General features: G+C 45.3%; 1 protein-coding gene across 1 annotated transcript; it reads right to left on the bottom strand.

Moving 5' to 3' along the window:
* Window positions 1–17,351: 17,351 nt before the first annotated feature.
* Window positions 17,352–20,412, bottom strand: LOC127338105 (uncharacterized). The gene is made up of 4 exons (XM_051364356.2): window positions 20,201–20,412; window positions 18,239–18,628; window positions 17,925–18,122; window positions 17,352–17,820 (listed from the first exon to the last, which is right to left on the bottom strand). The coding sequence occupies exons 1-4, from the start codon at window positions 20,291–20,293 to the stop codon at window positions 17,584–17,586; spliced, it is 918 nt and encodes a 305-aa protein (XP_051220316.1). The 5' UTR covers window positions 20,294–20,412; the 3' UTR covers window positions 17,352–17,583.
* Window positions 20,413–22,996: the final 2,584 nt, after the last annotated feature.

Below are 22,996 nucleotides of genomic sequence, written 5' to 3' on the forward strand. Positions count from 1 at the left end.
CACTTGCTCCAACCAAGAATTACCTTTCCTTGGCCTATGAACTTGCCAGAGGCACCCAGCTTGGCATTGGCAAACTGTTCCTTGGAGAGGTCTATCGATATCTCCAACTAATGTATGTCAAACTGTTTTCCCAAAAGACAGTCAAAACAGGAGGTCCCTGGTGGTTTATTCAGTTATGGGCTCAGCTATACTTCCAGAACCACATCCCAAGCTTCCCACTTCTGGACACTCGCACCTTTCCAGATGCCAACGGGAAACAAATCCGATGCATGATGTCTACGGGTGCTTCTATTCTTGTAGACAGTGTTGGGCCTCCAAGAGCAGAGGTTTGTAGAACAGCAGCAAGTTTCCCTCAAGTGGATCACCCAAGGTTTATCGAACTCAGGGAGGAAGAGGTCAAAGATATCCCTCTCAAGCAACCCTGCAACCACAAAGCAAGAAGTCTCTTGTGTCCCCAACACACCTAATAGGTGCACTAGTTCGGCGAAGAGATAGTGAAATACAAGTGGTATGAATGAATATGAGCAGTAGTACGGCGCCAGAAAAGTGCTTGCTGGCGTGTGCAGTTGATGGTAGTAATATTGCAGGAAGTAAAGATGCAGTAAAACAGTAAACAAGCAACGATAGCAGTATTTAGGAACAAGGCCTAGGGATCATACTTTCACTAGTGGACACTCTCAACATTGATCACATAACAGAATAAATAGATAGATGCTAGACTCTACACCCTCTTGTTGGATGATGAACACCACTAACTGTGTAGAATTACACGAACCCTCAATGCCGGAGTTAACAAGCTCCACAATATTCAATGTTCATATTTAAATAACCTTAGAGTGCATGACAGATCACCATAACCAAACCAAGTACTAACATAGCATGCACACTGTCACCATCACACTATGAAGGAGGCATAGATCACATCAATACTATCATAGTAATAATTAACTCCATAACCTACAAGAGATTATGATCATAATCTACGACAAGAACCACACGATGCACACACTGTCACCATTACACCATGCAGGAGGAATAGACTACTTTAATAACATCACAAGAGTAGCACAAAGATGAATAGTGATACAAAACACATTGCAATCATAAAGGGATATAAATAAGCACCTCACTATGCTATTCATAACAGTGAATAAGTATTCTGTGAAATATAGCCTAAGAGACCCACACGGTGCACACACTGTCACCTTTACACACGTGGGACAAGGAGTCTCCGGAGATCACATAAGTAAAATCCACTTGACTAGCATAATGACATCTAGATTACAAGCATCATCATATGAATCTCAATCATGTAAGGCAGCTCATGAGATTATTGTATTGAAGTACATAGGAGAGAGATTAACCACATAGCTACCGGTACAGCCCTTAGCCTCAATGGAGAACTACTCCCTCCTCATGGGAGACAGCAGCGTTGATGAAGATGGTGGTGATGTCGATGGAGAAGCCTTCCGGGGGCACTTCCCCGTCCCGGCGGCGTGCCGGAACAGAGACTCCTGTCCCCCAGATCTTGGCTTCGCGATGGCGGCGGCTCTGGAAGGTTTCTCGTACCGTGGCTTTTTCGTATCGAGGTTTTAGGTCAGGGACCTTTATATAGGCGAAGAGGCGGAGTCGGAGGGCTAACGAGGCGATGACACAGTAGGGGGGCGCGGCCCACCCCCTGGCCGCGCCAGCCTAGTGTGTGGGGCCCTCAGGGCTCCCCTCTGGCGGCTCTCGGGTGTTCTGGAAGCTTCGTCCAATTCTAAGACTCTGGGCGTTGATTTCGTCCAATTCCGAGAATATTTCCTTACTAGGATTTCTGAAACCAAAAACAGCAGAAAACAGGAACTGGCACTTCGGCATCTCGTCAATAGGTTAGTTCCGGAAAACGCATAAAAACGATATAAAGTGTGAACAAAACATGTAGGTATTGTCATAAAACAAGCATGGAACATAAGAAATTATAGATACGTTTGAGACGTATCAAGCATCCCCAAGCTTAGTTCCTACTCGCCCTCGAGTAGGTAAATGATAACAAGAATAATTTTAAGTGACATGCTACCAACATAATCTTGATCAACATTATTGTAAAGCATATGAGATGAATGCAGCGATTCAAAGCAATGATGAAGACAATGAGTAAACAACTGAATCATATAGCAAAGACTTTTCATGAATAGTACTTTCAAGACAAGCATCAATAAGACTTGCATAACAGTTAACTCATAAGCAATAAATTCTTAGTAGAAGGCATTGAAGCAACACAAAGGATGATTAAGTTTCAGCAATTGCTTTCAACTTGTAACATGTATATCTCATGGATAGTTGTCAACATAAAGCAATATAACAAGTGCAATAGGTAAACATGTAAGAATCAATGCACACAGTTGATACAAGTGTTTGCTTCTAAGATAGAAAGAAGTAGGTGAATTGACTCAACATAAAGTAAAAGAATGGCCCTTCGCAGAGGGAAGCAGGGATTAAATCATGTGCTAGAGCTTTTTAAGTTTTGAAATCATATAGAGAGCATAAAAGTAAAGTTTTGAGAGGTGTTTGTTGTTGTCAACGAATGGTAGCGGGTACTCTAACTACCTCGTCAACCAGACTTTCAAGAGCGGCTCCCATGAAGGACGTTGTCTCTACCAGCAAGGTAGATCATCCCTCTTCTCTTTTGTTTACACATGTACTTTAGTTTAGTTTTTATTTTTTTATTTTTTAGATGACACTCCTCCCAACCTTTCCTTTCTCAAGCCATGGCTAACCGAATCCTCGGGTGCCTTCCAACAATCTCATACCATGGAGGAGTGTCTATTTGCAAATTTAAGTTGCTTACTGATGAATCAGAGCAAAACATGTGAAGAGAATTATTAATGAAAGTTAATTAATTGGGGCTGGGAACCCCATTGCCAGCTCTTTTTGCAAAGTTATTGGATAAGCGGATGAAGCCACTAGTCCATTGTGAAAGTCTGTCAAAAGTAAATGACAAGATCGAAAGATAAAACACCACATACTTCCTCATGAGCTATAAAACATTGACACAAATAAGAGATAATAGCTTTTGAATTGTTTAAAGGTAGCACATGAATTATTTGCTTGGAATGGCAGGAAATACCACATAGTAGGTAGGTATGGTGGACACAAATGGCATAGTTTTTGGCTCAAGGATTTGGATGCACGAGAAGAATTCCTCTCAATACAAGGATTAGGCTAGCAAGGTTGTTAAACAAACTCAAGTATAAAACGGTGCAGCAAGACTCACATATGAACATATTGTAAGAATTATAAGACTTTACATCGTCTCCTTGTTGTTCAAACACCTCAACCAGAAAATATCTAGACTTAGAGAGACCAATCATGCAAACCAAATTTTAACAAGCTCTATGTAGTTCTTCATTAATAGGTGCAAGGTACATGATGCAAGAGCTTAAACATGATCTATATGAGCACAACAATTGCCAAGTATCAAATTATTCAAGACATTATACCAATTACCACATGAAGCATTTTCTGTTTCCAACCAAATAGCAATTAACGAAGCAGTTTTCAACCTTCGCCATGAACATTAAAAGCTAAGAACACATGTGTTCATATGAACCAGCGGAGCGTGTCTCTCTCCCACACAAGGATGACTTATTCAAACAAAACAAAAACAAACAGACGCTCTAAGTAAAGTACATAAGATGTGACCGAATAAAAATATAGTTTCAAGAGAAGAAACCTGATAAGTTGTCGATGAAGAAGGGGATGCCTTGGGCATACCCAAGCTTAGACGCTTGAGTCTTCTTGAAATATGTAGGGATGAACCACGGGGGCATCCCCAAGCTTAGACTCTTCACTCTTCTTGATCATAGTATATCATCCTCCTCTCTTGACCCTTGAAAACTTCCTCCACACCAAACTCAAAACAAACTCATTAGAGGGTTAGTGCATAATAAAAAAATTCACATGTTCAGAGGTGACATAATCATTCTTAACACTTCTGGACATTGCCCAAAGCTACTGGAAGTCAATGGAACAAAGAAATCCATCCAACACAGCAAAAGAGGCAATGTGAAATAAAAGGCAGAATCTGTCAAAACAGAACAGTCCGTAAAGACGAATTTTAAAATGGCACCAGACTTGCTCAGATGAAGATGCCCAAATTGAATGAAAGTTGCGCACATATCTGAGGATCACGCACGTAAATTGGCAGATTTTTCTGAGTTACCTACAGAGAATTCTGCCCAGATTCGTGACAGACAGAAATCTGTTTCTGCGCAGTAATCCAAATATAGTATCAACCTTGCTATCAAAGACTTTACTTGGCACAACAATGCAATAAAATAAAGATAAGGAGAGGATGCTACAGTAGTAACAACTTCCAAGACTCAAATATAAAACAAAAGTGCTGTAATAAAACAAAGACATGGGTTATCTCCCAAGAAGTGCTTTCTTTATAGCCATTAAGATGGGCTCAGTAATTTCAATGATGCTCGCCCAAGAAATAGTAGTTGAAGCAAAAGAGAGCATCAAAAAGCAAATTCAAAACAAATTTAATCCTAACATGCTTCCTATGAAAAGGAATCTTGTAAATAAACAAGTTCATGAATAGCAAAGTAACAAGCATAGGAAGATAAAACAAGTGTAACTTCAAAAATTTCAGCATATAGAGAGGTGTTTTAGTAACATGAAAATTTCTACAACCATATTTTCCTCTCTCATAATAACTTTCAGAGGCATCATGAACAAATTCAATAATATAACTATCAAATGAAACATTCTTATTCTCATGCATAAAATAATTACTACTCCCAACATAAGCTTAGTCATTCTTATTAGTTGTAGTGGGAGCAAATTCAACAAAGTAGCTATCATTATTATTCTCATTATCAAATGTAGGAGGCATATTGTAATCATAATAAAATTTACTCTCCATAGTAGGCGGCACCAAAAGACCAATATCATTATAATCATCATAAATAGGAGGCATATCATAATCAACATAAACTTTCTCCTCAATACCCGGAGGGCTAAAGAGATCATTTTCATCAAAACCGACCTCCCCAAGCTTAAATTCTTCCATAGCATTAGCAACAATGGTGTTCAGAGCATTCATACTAATAACATTCCCATTAGCATGCGTAAGTTCCATGGGTTTTTTAATTTTCTCTTCAAACACATCATGTCCTAATTCAAGATAAAGTTCATAAAGATCTCTCATTTTGTTGTTGTCTTCCATTAAGCCTTACTAGTGTAAAACAAGAAACAAAAAGATGCAATTGCAGGATCTAAAGGAAATAGCTTCGAGCACACACAACGGCAACAGAAAAGTACTTAGTTACCTGGGACCGGAGTGTGATTGCCTTTTACCTTTCCTCCCCGGCAACGGTGCCAGAAAAGTGCTTGATGTCTACGGGTGCTTCTATTCTTGTAGGCAGTGTTGGGCCTCCAAGAGCAGAGGTTTGTAGAACAGCAGCAAGTTTCCCTCAAGTGGATCACCCAAGGTTTATCGAACTCAGGGAGGAAGAGGTCAAAGATATCCCTCTCAAGCAACCCTGCAACCACAAAGCAAGAAGTCTCTTGTGTCCCCAACACACCTAATAGGTGCACTAGTTCGGCGAAGAGATAGTGAAATACAAGTGGTATGAATGAATATGAGCAGTAGTACGGCGCCGAGAAAAAGTGCTTGTCAAGCGTGCGATTGATGGTAGTAATATTGCAGGAAGTAAAGATGCAGTAAAACAGTAAACAAGCAGCGATAGCAGTATTTAGGAACAAGGCCTAGGGATCATACTTTCACTAGTGGACACTCTCAACATTGATCACATAACAGAATAAATAGATAGATGCTAGACTCTACACCCTCTTGTTGGATGATGAACACCACTAACTGTGTAGGATTACACGAACCCTCAATGCCGGAGTTAACAAGCTCCACAATATTCAATGTTCATATTTAAATAACCTTAGAGTGCATGACAGATCAACATAACCAAACCAAGTACTAACATAGCATGCACACTGTCACCATCACACTATGAAGGAGGCATAGATCACATCAATACTATCATAGTAATAATTAACTCCATAACCTACAAGAGATTATGATCATAATCTACGACAAGAACCACACGATGCACACACTGTCACCATTACACCATGCAGGAGGAATAGACTACTTTAATAACATCACAAGAGTAGCACATAGATGAATAGTGATACAAAACACATTGCAATCATAAAGGGATATAAATAAGCACCTCACTATGCTATTCATAACAGTGAATAAGTATTCTGTGAAATATAGCCTAAGAGACCCACACGGTGCACACACTGTCACCTTTACACACGTGGGACAAGGAGTCTCCGGAGATCACATAAGTAAAATCCACTTGACTAGCATAATGACATCTAGATTACAAGCATCATCATATGAATCTCAATCATGTAAGGCAGCTCATGAGATTATTGTATTGAAGTACATAGGAGAGAGATTAACCACATAGCTACCGGTACAGCCCTTAGCCTCGATGGAGAACTACTCCCTCCTCATGGGAGACAGCAGCGTTGATGAAGATGGCGGTGATGTCGATGGAGAAGCCTTCCGGGGGCACTTCCCCGTCCCGGCGGCGTGCCGGAACAGAGACTCCTGTCCCCCAGATCTTGGCTTCGCGATGGCGGCGGCTCTGGAAGGTTTCTCGTACCGTAGCTTTTTCGTATCGAGGTTTTAGGTCAGGGACCTTTATATAGGCGAAGAGGCGGAGTCGGAGGGCTGACGAGGCGACGACACAGTAGGGGGGCGCGGCCCACCCCCTGGCCGCGCCAGCCTAGTGTGTGGGGCCCTCAGGGCTCCCCTCTGGCGGCTCTCGGGTGTTCTGGAAGATTCGTCCAATTCTAAGACTCTGGGCGTTGATTTCGTCCAATTCCGAGAATATTTTCTTACTAGGATTTCTGAAACCAAAAACAGTGAAACAGAAGCGGCACTTCGGCATCTCGTCAATAGGTTAGTTCCGGAAAACGCATAAAAACGATATAAAGTGTGAACAAAACATGTAGGTATTGTCATAAAACAATCATGGAACATAAGAAATTATAGATATTTGAGACGTATCAATGCACTAGCTACGGCCAGGCTTTGTACAGCCTTCCAGGCAGTAAACTAATTCCCAAGGAAGCATCAAAATGGTTCAGCATTTTCTTCCAAGGCCTGGACAATCCTCTCTTCTTTCCTTACACGGAATCTGAGCATTTTGAGAATCCGGTCTCCTTCAGGCTAGACAGCTTTGCCGATGACACCAGCACCTGGCAATTGTATTCCACCATGATTCGTCCCTGCTTCCTTCCAGTGGGCATGAGCACCTCAAACAGGATCATCAAACCTGGTTATGAGTCCTATCAGCCGATCGTAGCAGCCCGGCAGTTTGGTCTTGGGCAGGTGTCTCCCCATTTCTTCCTCCATCACTTAACAGAGAGTAGAGCTGACTTGCCCGATATCCTCACTGGTCAGAGGTGTTACTCTTTCTTTGATGCTCTAGCCATCCCAGTTCCTCACAACCTCTCTTTTACCTCATCAACCGATGGTTTTGAGACCTGGTGGTCAATGTGGAAGACTCATGCCTTCAGGAGAGCTCTAGGACCATTGCTGAAACAACTTGATGTTGAATATGATATCCCTGCAGAACAGGTATCACTACTCACGAATTATCTTGAAGTGGTTTACAACGATTTCTTTCCTTTTATAACCCTGCTCTGTCTTCTTGCAGCAACAAGACGGTCCAGAACCTGTACATGATGACGGCTCCCCCTTCAGATTCCTCCCCTCAGCTCCGGTGGTCCTCTTCTGCAAAAAGTCACCACCCTTGAAAAAGGTTGTGATGCAGAGCCAGCCGATTTCACCAAAATCGGCTTCCAAGAGCAGAGTATCTTCTGGGACGGCTGCCCCCGAGCCTCAGCCAAGGCGAGAACAGCAGTGAGGAAAGTAGCTGCCAGGAAGACCTTGAAGCGCCAAAACCCTACTCTAGCTCAAGAAAGTTTGCACGTAAGCTGATCCATGCCTTGGCTGATTTCATCTATCCTTCTAGGCTTCAGCAACATGCTTGTATTTCTTTTACAGGCCTCTACTGAAGAAAACTCCAGCGAGGAGACACAGTCCAGTCGAAGGGACTCGAGCTCGGGCAACTCTGGGAAAACCACCACGCAGAGCCATCCAGACTTGCCACCGTCGGCTTCCAAGAAAAGGTCAGCTCCTGAACCTGCTGCTTCCCAAGCTCCAATCAAAGCAGGACAGGGCGGTCTACGCACAAAGAGCCGATGCATCAAGAGAGCTCGCAAGGAACCGCAAACCTCTTCATTAAACCAGGAGATTTCGAATGTAATTACTCTCCATACTCTCCTTGGCTCATATTTCATGCTAACCTATTGCTGTTCTCATCGGCTAACCACTTCCTTTGCAGACTGATGACACCTCTAGTGGGGAAGTCGAGGAGGTACTGATGCCATCCACCACCCTGGACCTAGCAACTTCTAAAAGTGTAGCTGACAAGGCTGCCAACTTGGCCAAGCCCACAGCAGAAACACAAGAGCCGATCACCTCTTCATCGGCTGTTCCTCTGGTCTTAGGAGAGGTACACTCCCTTTCCTTAACTCTGCCTTTCTCTTTCGCTGTATACTGACGTTGTTCTTGTTGTTTGTCAGGGTTATGACCTCTCAAGCTTGCTAACGTTCGACCCTGAATCCATCGAACCAGCTACGTCTAAAGCAAGTGAGGAGTCAGGACCCAGCGCTACACATGGTCAACTCCAGCATCTCAAGGCCTTGCTCTCCTCCTCAATTGAGACATTGGTTGAAGACCCCGAAGAAGTGAAGAGCATTCTTGAAGACATCCAGCCTCATCTCCCGGTGACGTTGCAGGTGAAACTCTGGCCAGTTGTGACTCTGTATGCCTACAGGTCAAGGGTGAAATTGGCTCGTCAGAGAATCGGCCTACGCCACGCCAGCTTCCGTTGAAAGCCGATATTGCAGACAAATGTCAGCGGCTTAATGAGAAAAAGGCAGTTTTGGACGCCAAAACTGACACCTCTGTCAGCACTGCTGAACTTGAGACCTTGCGAAAGGAGTTGGAGGACCTTGAAGAGAGGGTCCCGGCAACCAAACAGCTCATCCAAGATAAGGAAGCTCTTATTGCCCACTCCCACGAGGAAGCAGAAGGCCTCAAAGCTGAACTGAAGACTGATCTGGCCGAAATACGTGCCCTGAACAAGCAGCTGGTGACAGGCCAGGATGAAGATGATGAGGCCGAGATCGCCGAGGTGGATCGTGTTCGTGCTAACGCCCTCCATGCCCGTGAGGCATTCCTTCAGTAGAGCTTCTCTATGTAACCTGATAACTGCTCAATTGAGCTTGTACCTCTGCTTGTAACAGTTTGTACCTCTTGAGTCGATGGCTGCGCATCGGCTTTTTATTCTAAAGTCGATGTCTGTGCATCGGCTGTACTTAAAAAATTTAAAATTTTTATTTTTTACTGGCCGATCGATTTCATGCATCGGCCCCCATATTTCAATGTCCATCATCCCACATACTTGGGAAATATTTCTTGAGATGCTGGCCATTGACAGCCACTGGGCACATACTTCGTAGCATCGTACCTTATCCGTTTAAGTGCCCCCCGAGCCGAATCTTTCAAGTAATTGAAGATATCGGCTCTCCAGTCATCTTACTATGACTACGTGACGTGCTTGAGGTGAGATCATTGCTTTTTATTTTTTGGGGCCGATCGCAGGGATCGGCCTTGCCACGTACGTCTATTGACTTTAGTCTTGCGACTCTGTCAGGCCGGTGGATAAGACCAGCCTCACCCCGTTTTTTGAAGCTTCGATGCGCTCACAGCCGTCCAAACTAATTCCAGAGATCGGCTCTTGGTCGTCTGCATCCCAAATATTCATGCCAGCTAGTGAGATCTCGATCGAGTCATCTGCATGAACGACCTCCACTTCATCTCCATCCCACTGTATCAGGCATTGGTGCATTGTGGATGGAATGCAGCAGTTGGCGTGAATCCAATCCCTCCCTAGCAGGACAGCGTAGGTGCTTTTGCTGTCGACGATGAAGAACGATGTAGGGATGGTTTTCCGGCCTACGGTTAGATCCACGTTCAGCACACCCTGCGCTTCTGATGCTTGGCCGTTGAAATCGCTTAGTGTGACGTTGGTCTTGATCAGATCTACGTTAGAGCGTCCCAAACGTCGTAGCATGGAGTATGGCTTTATATTGACTGCCGCTCCCGTGTCAACCAACATCTTGCTGACAGGCTGCCCATTGATATAACCTCGTAGGTACAGGGCTTTCAAATGCCTGTAGCTCTTCTCTCGTGGCTTCCCAAAGATAACTGGTCGTGGACCGCAGTCAAACTGTGCTACTGGCACTTCTTCGTCTCTTGGAGCACAAAACTCCGATGGGAGTATGAACACCATGTTTGTATCAGCCGATGCCTTTGCATCGGCTTTCGTCTGCTTGGGGCGCCATTCTTTCTTCTGTGGCCGCGTCTCCGTCTCCAACGTTTGCTGAATTTTCACGGCCAGATCGGGCCGCGCTTTCCTCAACGTGTACAGGTACTGCGCCTCGGCTTCCTCCAAGTTACGTAGTCGCTGAACCCTACGCTTCTGGGAATGACTGAGTCCATCAGGGCACCACCTTGGTCGGTGGTATCTATCTTCTTCTTCATCTTCTGACTCCTCGAAGTCTTCATCTCGAGATGACTCAGCTCGTCTGTTCTGAGGTGGGAGGGGCCCTAGACGCTTGAACACTGAAACCTCACTTGTGCCCTTCCTCTGCTGTCTACATTCTGGGCAGTTGTCGATTGTAGGCAATCGGCTCATTCCTGAGTCCCAGCAGTGCTTAAAGAAAGGACAATCCCAGTGCCTGTCCATGTCTTCCTGCTCTCTTGACTTTCCCTTGGCGCGATGTTCATCTCCTTCGTCGTCTCTATCATATCGACGATGTTTTCTGTTGTCTGCATCAGACCGACGATATCTTTCGTCATCTACGTCGTACAGCTGGCGTCGGTCGTACTGATGCTCATATTTGTTAAGGAGATGCGCGGAGAGTGGTCGTTGGTACCGCACGCTTCTCACTTGTTCCTCAGTGAGGTACCGTCTGTCATCATATCGGGGCCGGTCGCGTGGATCGGCCTCCTTCTTATCCTTGCCACGGGAGTGACTGCTTTCTTCTTTATCTTTGCCATGGCGGTCTACAGGCCCTGCCATGTTAACATCGAAACAGAAACCTGGCTGACGCCTCGTGGAGTGGTTGAGTTCCACCATGTTGACGCCAGGAAACGGATGTGTGTCCACTTTCATGGCAGACTGACCGAAGATCAGTCGGCCTTGTTCTATCGCCATTTGGATCTGCCGACGCAACTCTTTGCAGTCGTTGGTGACATGGGTGAACGTGTGATGCCATTTGCAGTACGGTCTCCCGTTCATCTCTTGCACCGTAGGGATTTTATGGCCTTCGGGTAACTTCAGCTGTTTTTCCTTCAGCAGCAAATCAAAAATCTGCTCAGCTTTGCTTATATCAAAGTCAAACCCTTTTGCTGGCCCTGGTTGTTTCACCCATTTACAGGACACGGGTACTGCCCCCCGAGCCCATTCAGCCACGGCGACTTCCTGGTCTTCTGCAAAGTCTTCAACTTCTTCTGCCTCGACCAGGCCTATCGGGCGCTTGATGAACTTATCTTGGTACAATTCGGGGTCGCGCTGCTCATACAATGTTAATTTATGGACCATGTGCACCAGTGAATTGTAGTCCACTTGGAAAGCCAGATCCTTGATCGGCGCTGCGAGGCCTACCACTGCCAGATCGACTGCTTCTTTCTCAGTTAAACGAACCGAATAAGATCGGTTCTTGACAGTCCTGAAACGCTGAATGTAATCAGACACCGTCTCTCCCCGCTTCTGCCGCACCTGCGTCAGATCGGCAATGCCAGCTTCGGTAGCTTCTGAGTGATATTGTACATGAAACTGCTCTTCCAGTTGCTTCCAGGTCCGGACTGAATCTGGTGGCAACGAGGTGTACCACCCAAAAGCTGGTCCTGTGAGAGATTGCGCGAAGAACCTTACATGCAACGGGTCTGATGCTGAAATCATGCCCAACTGTGCCAAGTATCGACTCACATGCTCAATTGAGCTAGACCCTTCTGATCCACTGAATTTTGAGAACTCAGGGAGCCGATACTTTGGCGGTAGCGGAATCAGATCATATTCATTGGGATACGGCTTGGAATAGCCGATTGTTCTCCTCTTTGGCAGGATACCGAACTGGTCTCTCAAGATTGTACTGATTTGATCCACGGTATGAGCTGCAGGGGTTGAGCTTTCATGACTCGTTCCGGTGGCATATTTAGCTAGCCACGCCTGTTTATCAGCGTCTGCTCCAGAACTCCCTCCTGCTCTAGCAATCCCTCCTGCTGTAATCTGGTTCGTGCGCGCCCAATTATTGCAGTCCGGCACGTATGTGCACACGTATCCATGTGGGATCTCTTTAGGCGGCTCATACAGGAACTGGTAATCGCCAGGATCACCTCCAACCTTGTAGACGACGTATGTCGGTGAACCCTGTGGCTCTGGAGCTGCAAGCGTGAATGGCAGTTGCGGTCTGGTGTGGAACGGTACTTCTCCCTGGTGAGTTCCTAGGACAGGCCCTAACGGGGAGTACTGATGCTTCATGATTTCCTGAACCACGCGAACCGCAATCCGCTCCAAAGTGTTCACCAGGCTCTCAGAATGGCGGTGTAGAGAATGAGCCACCATATAATTAACTTCCTGGCGCAGGGCTCTGGTGCGCTCCTCCGAAGGGAGAGACAGATCTACTCCATCGAGCACGCCTTCGGGCGTGAATCCTTTGAACCTAATGCCATGTGTACGGGTCCTTTCGAAAGAGCCGATGAGATCGGCTTCGAAGACAGCTTTAAGCTCATCATATTTCTTCTTGTGATCTTCAGGCAGATCTTCATACTTGACTGGTTCGTCCGACATCTCAGCTGCAGATGTTGACGTGGTTGCTGCAGATCGTCCCACTGGGCGTGCCAGAATGTGTTGCCTGCCAAAACCCACCGGCGAGCACGGACGAGCAACACGAAGAGCCGGGAGGCTCCTAGGACTGCTGGTGGGCCCTAGTCCCTCGGGCGACGGCCCGCAATGCTCTGGCACACGTCCTGACGGTCGCAAGGGCGTGCCACGTGACCTATACCTGGTCAGGAAGGTGTTGGATTGCTTCGATTAGTTTCCTGCATGGTAGACATGTAAACATTAAATGAACCTCGATCGGCTCTCAGGTTACCCTGCTAATCGGCTCAAAGAGCCGATTGACCCATGGTTCAAATTGGATCTTGCAATAACATGGGTATCCTGCTTCATCAATACTAAGTTAAATTGATCTACGACAGTTTAGGGTTTTCACCGCATAACCGGAACATCCTACACGTAGTTGAGCCTGGCAGATGCGTAAGATAACAGAAGACTAACCCTAAAAGAGGCCTAAAAACCAACACGGAGTCGATTCCCGGAACATCCCTTCTAGGATCGGCAAACCATACCTTACGCGCTACTGGATCGTTCAACCCGTTTGCAAGGCCTAACCATACGGATATCAAACTAATCCTTGAAGAACAAGGAGCAACTATAACAGATCAAATCTACTAAATAAAGACGAAGCAAGATGCTGCCCTTACGCCTGAGATAGGTGTAAAGGCAGCTAGATATTGAGGGACGGCATAGCTAAGCAAATATATCAGAAAAGCATCGATGCAAGCCCCAAAACATCTACGATAAATAGTGTTACTCGCCATCAACAAGGCTTCAGTACGAGCAACACCAGACAACGAATAAACCGATACTGCCTAGATCGCAAGATGCGATCTAGACAGCATGATGCTTACCCGGAAGAAACCCTCGAAACAAGGGGTGGCGATGCGCCTGGATTGTGTTTGTTGTGAACGTGATCGTCCTCCTTTCTCAATAACCCTAGGTACATATTTATAGTCCGGGGACTTTCTATCTTTGGAATAAACCTAGTCGTATACGACTAAACTCTACCTCTTAATTCTAAACTAAGATGCGATCTACTATAATATACAGATACACGGGCAATCTAGCCCAAATCTTCGTACGAGGCCGATTCAGAGACACTTCATGTACATATCCTCCAAGCCCATCTCGATCACGGCCCATCTCCTGCTCTGGCTAAATTCTGGTGATAACATACGGCTATCTGTTTTACATTTGAGCATATGCGATCTGATCGGCAGCAGTGGATGGCGGCATAGAATTTGTGTTTTCTGCACCACGTAAATGCACATGTCGTCTGAGAAGACCGCTCAAGTTCCACCGCCGTGAACATGCCTCCGAGCCGCAGTTGAGGGACGCCCCACCACCACCGTCATCCTCCCGCACGGTTTTTTTTAGGTAAGTTGGGCTGCAGGTAAGATTTTTAAATCCAAAGTAAGTTGTAACTTTAAAAAAAAGGTTCGCCTGGTAAGTTACTCCACTCTATTTTCTCCTCGTGCTGTGACCATTGTAGCCCATGACAGCAACAAACTGGTACACAAGTCATTTAAAAAAAAATTGGTACACAAGTGATCGAATCTTTGTTTCACTACAGGAACGCGCCGAGACGCCGACGGCTAGCTGCCCTCGGCGTATGCCCCTCGGCGTAGCTCCTCGGGCTAGATGGGCCTCGGCGTAAGCCTTTTTGCCCTCGGCGTAGCCTGGCCGTCGGCGTAGCAGTTGCTACGCCGAGGGCAGCCCTCGGCGTAGACAGGCCGTCGGCGTATATTTCGAATATTCAAATTTTAATTTTTCAAAAAAAATAATAAAAAAGTTAGTATTTTTTCTTTTTTTTCTCCTTATTTTTTTTATTTACTTGTTTATCACACTTTGAACTCTAGGTATAGACTTAACTCTAAGTTAAATTACAACTTCCCAATCGGTCACCCATCCTCACTCTACTCCAGCCTCAGCACGCTTAACTTCCTGGTTCCATTCGGGTTAGCTTCCATTAAAGAAATGACACCATACTGATAATATTACCTTATCACTCCTATTAACCCTTGGAACCTGATGTCACAACTCTTTATTTTTTGAATTTCAAAAAATTACTTAAGCAAACAACAATTAATATATAAGTAATAACAATATAGAATTCAAATAACAGTAAATGATTTTTTGTCTTTTATTTAATATGGAACAATCAATATTTTTAAATCCATAAATCGGAATATGGTAAATAATATGTCTAAATCGATCAGAAAAATGATAGGAATCCAAATATAACATCCATATCATCTTTTGAACCGAAAAAATGAGAGGAATCCAAATATAACATTCAGTTTGCCATCTGGCCCAAAAAAGCCCCTGGGAGGTGCGGTATGGTCGTACCGGGCGCGCGGGTGCACCCGTTCGCCAACGCGCTAAACCGAAAAAAATTAGCACATAAAATGATGTGTCGTAGACCTAAAAATATTTTCCCAAAAATTATCGAGTAACGGAAATTGTACCCCTAGTTCAAATCCGGTCAGTTTCCAACGGATTCGGTGGGACACCGGAGCAAGCCGCAGAGATTTTTAGATGGCTAGCGCGCGCATATGGCATGTGATAGGTGGTGCTCAGGCGGTCTCCTACCACTGCACGGAGGTCTCACGCTATCACCTAACTTGTTCCTTGTAGCTGCTTCACACAAAAAAGCCGTTTCCACACCCTGAAAATGAAAATACCATCGCCCGATGGTCGGATTGGAAATCCGCGATCGGGGCCTTGCTTCTCTTCCCAGGGACCACACACGTGTCAAATATGGCCTCGTTCCGAGAAACTATGCGGTGTCATATGTCGTTTCCTACTCATTTCCCCTAAAAGCCATAGAACTCCGAACGTGATAGCCCTGTTCGTGAAGAGTTTTTCAAAATAATTACCGTATCCCAATTTTGACTTTTGGAGTGGTTACTAGGACACATAAAATGATTCTATGTGAAGCCGCGGGACTTTCTGACTTTGTATAAATTGTCATCTGGCAAAAACGGGGCTCCTGGGAGGTGCAATATGGCTGTATCGGGCGCGCGGGTGCACCCGTTCGCCAACGCGCTAAACCGAAAAAATTAGCACATAAAATGATGTGTACTAGACCTAAAAACATTTTCCTAAAATTTATCGAGCAACGGAAAGTGTACCCCTAGTTCAAATCTGGTCAGTTTCCAACGGATTGGGCGGGACACCACAGGAAGCCATAGGGATTTTCAGATGGCTAGTGCGCGCATATGGCATGTGATAGGTGGTGCATAGGCTGTCTCTTACCACTGCGCGGAGGTCTCACGCTATCACCTAACTTGTTTCTTGTAGCTGCTTCACCCGTTTTCTACTCATTTCCATCAAAGTTTTGGACATATGAATTATTGTGACAAACTTCATTATTCAGATATGCATGATTTTGATATAAACGGATTGAGGATGTTTTCCTGAAAATTTTGATACCTTATATGCATTTTTCTGACATCGTATGAATTAGTTACGATTTTTACAATTTTGTACAAATTTAAAAAAAGAGCTACCCCGAGGGTGGCCGTCGGCGTAGAGCCAAGAAAAAAATGCGAGGAGGCTATGCCGAGGGCTGCCGTCGGCGTAGCCCTGCCTTACGCCGAGGGCTTTTATATGCCGAGGATGGCCGTCGGCGTATCATGGCCTACGCCGAGGGCGCAGCTACGCCGACGGCTCACGCCGTGGGCTGACTTGGCTAGGGTCTACGCCGAAGGCCCCGACTTTTGGCCGTCGGCGTAGAGAATGGCCGTCGGCATCTTCAGCCATTCCTGTAGTGTTTTGGTCGCAAACTAGATCATTCCATGTAATGAAATATATGAAAACAAAAACATTGCAGCACCGAAGAAAATTGAACAAAGAGACTTATCAACACTCTGCACCAAGATCAAAACATAAGCGAAACTTACTACACGTGGGGAGCTAAACATACAACGCTTGGGGCAGTTAAAGATCAAATCACTTCCGGTCATATGTATGTCAGTATGCACAGCACTTCCGGTCAAAAAATAAGAGTTAAATCAGCTCTTGTTCAAAGCAGAAGCTACATCTTGTGTAGACTTCAGTGGATAAAAATCTCTGTTGCAAATTTTTTAATTGCATAGGAACCCAGTTCATAAAAGGAAAGAACAAACACCGCAAAAAAGCTCAGCATACTCATCATCCTGTTCCCTAGCTTTATTATCAGAATGAACAATCATGAGAGCAAAATATATTAGCATCAGCATGAATTGGACTGTTCCAGATTTATGATTTAACAGTAGCAAACAGACTCCTCTTGTGATCAATACATGCAGCAAAAGTGCAAAACAGACTCCTCTTGTGATCAATACATGCATTCGATTGAAATAAGAAGACCGGCACCAGACTTCAAGCATCTAATTTAAGTTCAGCAGTCATTTTATGGTCTGTTCGTGCATCAACGACAGCAGAAGCAAAAGGAACGCATTAAATTCAGAATAAGCATCTAGCGAGATTAAGCATTACATATATAGCATCCTGAGTCCTGACACCCAGGAGATATCAACAGCTAGCCCATCTTGACGTAGGTGCCAAAAGCGTCGAGGAGGCCGTCGGAGAGCCCGTGGAAGCCGATGATCTTGCCACCACATGCAGGGAGCTTGAATGGCGCCCCTTCCTCCTTCCCGTATGGACCGAAAGTGCGACGATTGCTGACAAAAGTGAGTGATCTAATGACGAACCACTCGTTAAAGAAGCCGTAGTGGCCCTTGACGCTCGTCAGGTACTCGTCCTGCCGCAAACAGATCTGGACATGCCAAAATGGCATTTCATCATATCTTGTTGGAATAAAAGTCATTTGAAGGTGACAGCTCCCACACGGGAAGAAATGTGATGATTTGTAGCCTATACCTCTGAGGGTTGTCCTCCGGTTCCGCCCCAGAGCTTGCTCTCCTCCTCCTGGCCGTCCCGCTCATACAACACCGACATGGCATCGACAGCCCAGCCATGGCGGACAATAACCCTGAAAATGCGGTTGACGCCACGCGTGTCCATCTTCCAGGCATTTCCACCACTACCTCCACAAGGACCCATCTTCATAACTGAATCCTGCACTTAAGAAACAACGCCAGGAAACTAGTTCAGCAGATATAGTATTAACAGTTAACACTGGAAGGTAGGCAGATCAGAGGTATCATAATTTTTCTATGTTGGTTAGGCCATACCGTTGAGCTCTTCTTATCATGGATTTTCGTCTTCGCCTCACTATTATTGATACTGATGTTGATGCTGGTGGATGGACAAAACTTTGGGATTACCAGCGTGTAGCAGTCCGTAGATAAGCACTGGTTCAGCGGTGTTGGCTGCATGACGTTTGATCTAGTGCGGTCACAGAATGCATTCATGCACTCCTTCTCATGCTCCTCCATCTCATGGTAGGGCATCTTGGCAGTGCACCCATTCCTAGCGTTGGAGCAAAGGACCTGGATTGACTGCAGCGCACTCTCCATCGCGAGGAACCGGTTGTGGCCTGTGGTGATGGAACACACCTGGCACTTTTCTTTTTCCGGAAGCTTCTCATAGCAAATCGAACAAAGAGCATGACCAGCTGCACACTGCAAATTATGAAAGAAATGTGCCATGCTTTATGAGCATCCTTATTAAAAAAATAGAATGCTTAACATGCTGAAAATTAAACAATTAAACCAGGTAAACTAATTGATTAATTTTTTTCTACGAAAAAATCTAACGACGGAGTAAATTGGAAACATAGTGCAGGTAGCAATTCACTGTAAATTGCAAACATTGTGCAGGTAAGGATTCACAATAAAACACGAACTAAAGACAGTGGCTACTTGGTAGGAAAACATTTCTGACGAAAGGCATTTTAAATGGAAACTGCTGGTGGCAAACAAAAGGTAAAGAAAGATCATCTGCTCTGTTTAGAGGCAATGCACAGGGTCATGATGAGGCCATGAAGGAAAATTTGAACGTGTAACAAAATATGAACTGATGAAAACACTATCAAGCACTTCTCTAATAGGATTTTCTTGTTTATTGGTCCAAGTAAATTGACCTCCAACCCTTTTTAATTCAAAACAAATAATGAAAATGTTTTAATTCTTCAAGATGTGGAGCTGGAAAGAAAACCTTTTCTCAGAAATTCAGAAAAAAAATCATGACCAAGATAATACTCTAAGCATTATCAACTGAACACTGTTGTCTCAAGTTTTTAGTGGAGCCAGCAGGTTGGCATGATTAAGAGAACAAAATACATTGGGCAAGTTGTGAAAAATTTCTGAAATCAAAGAACTTAGGTGGCATTGGCCTGAAAGACCTTATAGACTCAATATCCATGACACCAGCAGTCCCGCACCGCAAGTATGCAGATCAGTAGAGAACCCTGAGCCACTTCACCGTACAGTTCTCAGGGACGAAGAACTATCAGAATTCTAGTGTTCAGCAAGCTTAAGCAATCAAAAATTGTGAAGAAACAAAAAGTTGTGGCAACGTACTAACATTGTGGGTGCGAACCTCGCAAAAAAGGTTGTGTGCCTGCCAGGGCAGGCTTTGTGCATTACGTACAAGTTGCGACCCAAGCTCAGAACGGAAGCACACAATCGCGTTCTTCTTGCCTCTGCAATTGGTCATGTGCTACTAAATCTGATGCTACTAGTGACCCATTAGCATCGATAGTGGCCGCTCAATTCAGATTTTGTTCAAGCTTGACCTGGTGACTTAATAATTATGTTGATCTCGGCCACTAGAACATGTAAATCTGATGACCACCCAGTTAGGAACTTAGGATCGAGTTCGAGAAGGCAAAAATTTGCCGGTTTGTTGGATGAGCTGTGACTCTAGGCATTATTATTTCCAGCGATTTAATCTGACCCAAAATATGAAACGGTTCCATTCACACGCAGGAACCAAAAAAAGGACCAAACAAAGCGCGCGTGCTTCGTCTCCCCCAGCGACGGCGTTCCGCCTCCGACGCAGCGAACCCTAGCCTTAAAACACGGAAACCCTTCCCCATCCTTCCAAGTTCTAACCACTCTGCACGGCCTCACCGGCGTCCGGCAAGGGCAGCATGACGGATCAGAGTCAGACACGGATGATTAATCAGTTGATGGTTGCTCGCGCAGTCGCGCAAAAAGGGAGAAGGAAGAAGGGGTGTGAAAGTAAATGACCTGAAAGACCGGAGGCTTGAGGGGGCCGAAGCAGACGGTGCAGTCCAGGTCTTCCAGGTCGACGGTGACATTGGTGGCGACGGCGGCCTTCATCTTTTTTCTTCTCGGCGCCGCCGCTAGCTAGGTTCCCTTGCCGCTTCTGCTAGCTGCGGTTCGCCGGTTCCTCCCGTATGTCGCCTCTCCCCTCTGCAGACTCGCTCAAGTGACTGTGCGACTGTTGTTCCTACTGCTCGCTGTAGTAAATGGCGATGCTGGGAGCTGGTCAAAAGCTGTATTGGGAAGGCTGACGGACTGAGGACGTGACTGGACGGAGGAGCCTTTTGCTGTGCACACTCTTGCCATGACTACTGGCTGCACTGCATGTTGGCAACGTGTTCGAGTGTCCGCGCCCACGAGAGCGTGCCCGTGTATTGACACGTGTATTGAAACATAGTCGAAAATACATAGTGAAAATACATAGAGAGTGCCCGTGTATTGAGTATTGACACATGTATTGGCACACTCAACATAGAGTGAAAATACAGTTTCCACCGTGCCATGTTTTGAGCACAACGTATAGTGAAGTGAGATTTTCTTAAGCTCGATCAGTTTTCAAAAAAATGCAAATGGAGTTTTGCGAAAATTCAACTTGTACCAAAGAAAATCTATTTACATAGAACATTAAAGGAAATACAGTTTTTATTGTTCACACAAAATTTCGCTATTAAATTGAACTAGGTAAGTGACTGTTACTATTAAATTAAAATAGGCAAGTGCCTGATGTTCACAATAGGCCGGGCAAAAGTTGGGACGTAAGTCGATATCTAGCCATAATATTATTTTGCTTGCTAGCTAGGCCCGACACTACAGGAAAATGGTAATGTGTCGATGGCTCTAATACCATGTTAATGTAACTAGGGTTTAGAGAAACACAATGACGGCTCGTACACAACTGTGCCGGCCTCCTCTTCCTTTATATACTCAAGGGGTTATAGGTTACACACGTAAAGAATACGTATAATATACACAATACATACCACGTTAACACACCAGCCATTGGCAAAGAGGAAGTTGTCGTCGGCGTAGAGGTGTGTCGACGGTGTCTATCAGCGTACGGCCGTTGGCATAGCACCGATCGGTGTAGCAGAAATCACCGTCGGTGTAGCAGAAATCACCGTCGACGTAGCGCAGGCCGTCCGCGTCTTCTCCGTGCCGATGGCTTTCCATCAGCCGTATGCATAGTTCCACCATCGGCATCACTTTTTCATGGACACAGTCGTTTGACGACATCGGAGATATTCCGACGGCCAGGACGTCGGCACCGCGAAGACGCGTGTCAACACCTGGTGGCTCCTCCTCTGTTGCCGCTACCTTGGATTCATAGGGGACTGTGAATCGGCAACTTCTGAAAGGATGTGGGAGTCCCCAACACAGACAAGAGCCTGATTAAAATCATCACAAAATGAGTCCTACACGCATCGTAGTACAAAGAATGTGAATCTACTTACGAACAAATACATGTCTAATATGGACAATACAAACTATACCAACATCATGCTAAATCAGACAAAGCAATACATGGAAATTGTGGACAGCAGAAACAAGGAATGGCAAATGTGACACCCTAACAAGATCATAGTAACTCAGCACATTTGGAACTAACCCGTGTAACAAGATCAATCCCTAGGCAAGATCTGCCAACTCCTAATCAAGATCTAAGCATAACCGAATAACCGGGGTGAGAGAATCCTTACAGTCATCACCGAAGGTGAAGAAGTGATGCACGAGGAAGAAGATGAAGTCGCCGAGATGCAGTCGCCGCTGCCACCGCCGCCATCACCCACCGAAGATCTGTGTGCCGCTTACTTGCTTGGTAACGGGAGGTGGAACTTGAAATTTGGGGAGGGGGGGGGGGGGGGGGGGGGAGTGAGAGAGGGGGTCGAAATAGACGATGGGCGCCGCGGGAGGTGACAAAATCTTTCACGCCCCCCTTTTTCACTTTTCACCGATGCGCGACGCAGCTCGCACCACCCCCTCGAAAATTCCCTTTTGCATCAGCTCCGTGCGAGATTTGGATGGCTCGCTGAAACGGCCGGTTCGGACGTTCCTCGTAGGCCTGGCCCGGAGCTTCTTCAAGAAGCGTGCGATGCAACACCACGGAGGAGCCCAGGAAATCAAACACAGCCAAAAACTAGACTCCACATGCCAGCCAAAGGAAGCCGAGACTACCAAACATGTCCACATAAAACTCAAAACACAATAAAGTTTTTTTTGCAGGTAAAAACACAATAAATTTGCAGGAACATTTGTTTGGAAAAAGTACTGAAAAATTATGGGAAAAGTGCATCATTTCTGCACGACTAGTCGAACAAAGATACTGGAAGGGATGATCAAATTCCTAAGGAATTGAGTCATATAAATTTAATGCATAACGTTTTCAATCGACCCGATCCAAACTGTCTTTCTAAAGGATGCTACTCACTGAAAACGACATTCACTTGCGTCCACTTAATCCGAATGGAAGGAGTAACATTTATCCAAAGACAAATCATACGAAAATATATTGAAGGATAGAAATCCGGCAAAAATCTTATGAAATCCCTACAGTCGGGCCTTGAGCTCAGCAATTCAGCATACTTGGCAACCTGTTCGGCTGCTCCCTGGCCTTATTATGGTTACCGACAATCGTGAATAAAAAAAAGGGATATGGCTTGTTTTTTCAGAACATCAGCATGAACTGGCTAATCCAGACTCAAGATAACGGCATGCATACGATTGAAATAAGAGGACCATCACCAGGTTTTGAAGCATCAAATA

The sequence above is a fragment of the Lolium perenne genome, chromosome 3, assembly GCF_019359855.2.
Source record: "Lolium perenne isolate Kyuss_39 chromosome 3, Kyuss_2.0, whole genome shotgun sequence".
Classification (NCBI taxonomy): domain Eukaryota; kingdom Viridiplantae; phylum Streptophyta; class Magnoliopsida; order Poales; family Poaceae; genus Lolium; species Lolium perenne.

Bases quoted from the DNA above. Each gene is read 5' to 3' on its own strand.
- LOC127338105 (XM_051364356.2), bottom strand. From the start codon at position 20,293: ATGAAGGCCGCCGTCGCCACCAATGTCACCGTCGACCTGGAAGACCTG. The intron at 18,629-20,200 runs GTCATTTACTTT...CATAATTTGCAG, and splicing joins TCAAGCCTCCGGTCTTTCAG to TGTGCAGCTGGTCATGCTCT. The intron at 18,123-18,238 runs GTATGGCCTAAC...TCTTAAGTGCAG, and splicing joins ATGATAAGAAGAGCTCAACG to GATTCAGTTATGAAGATGGG.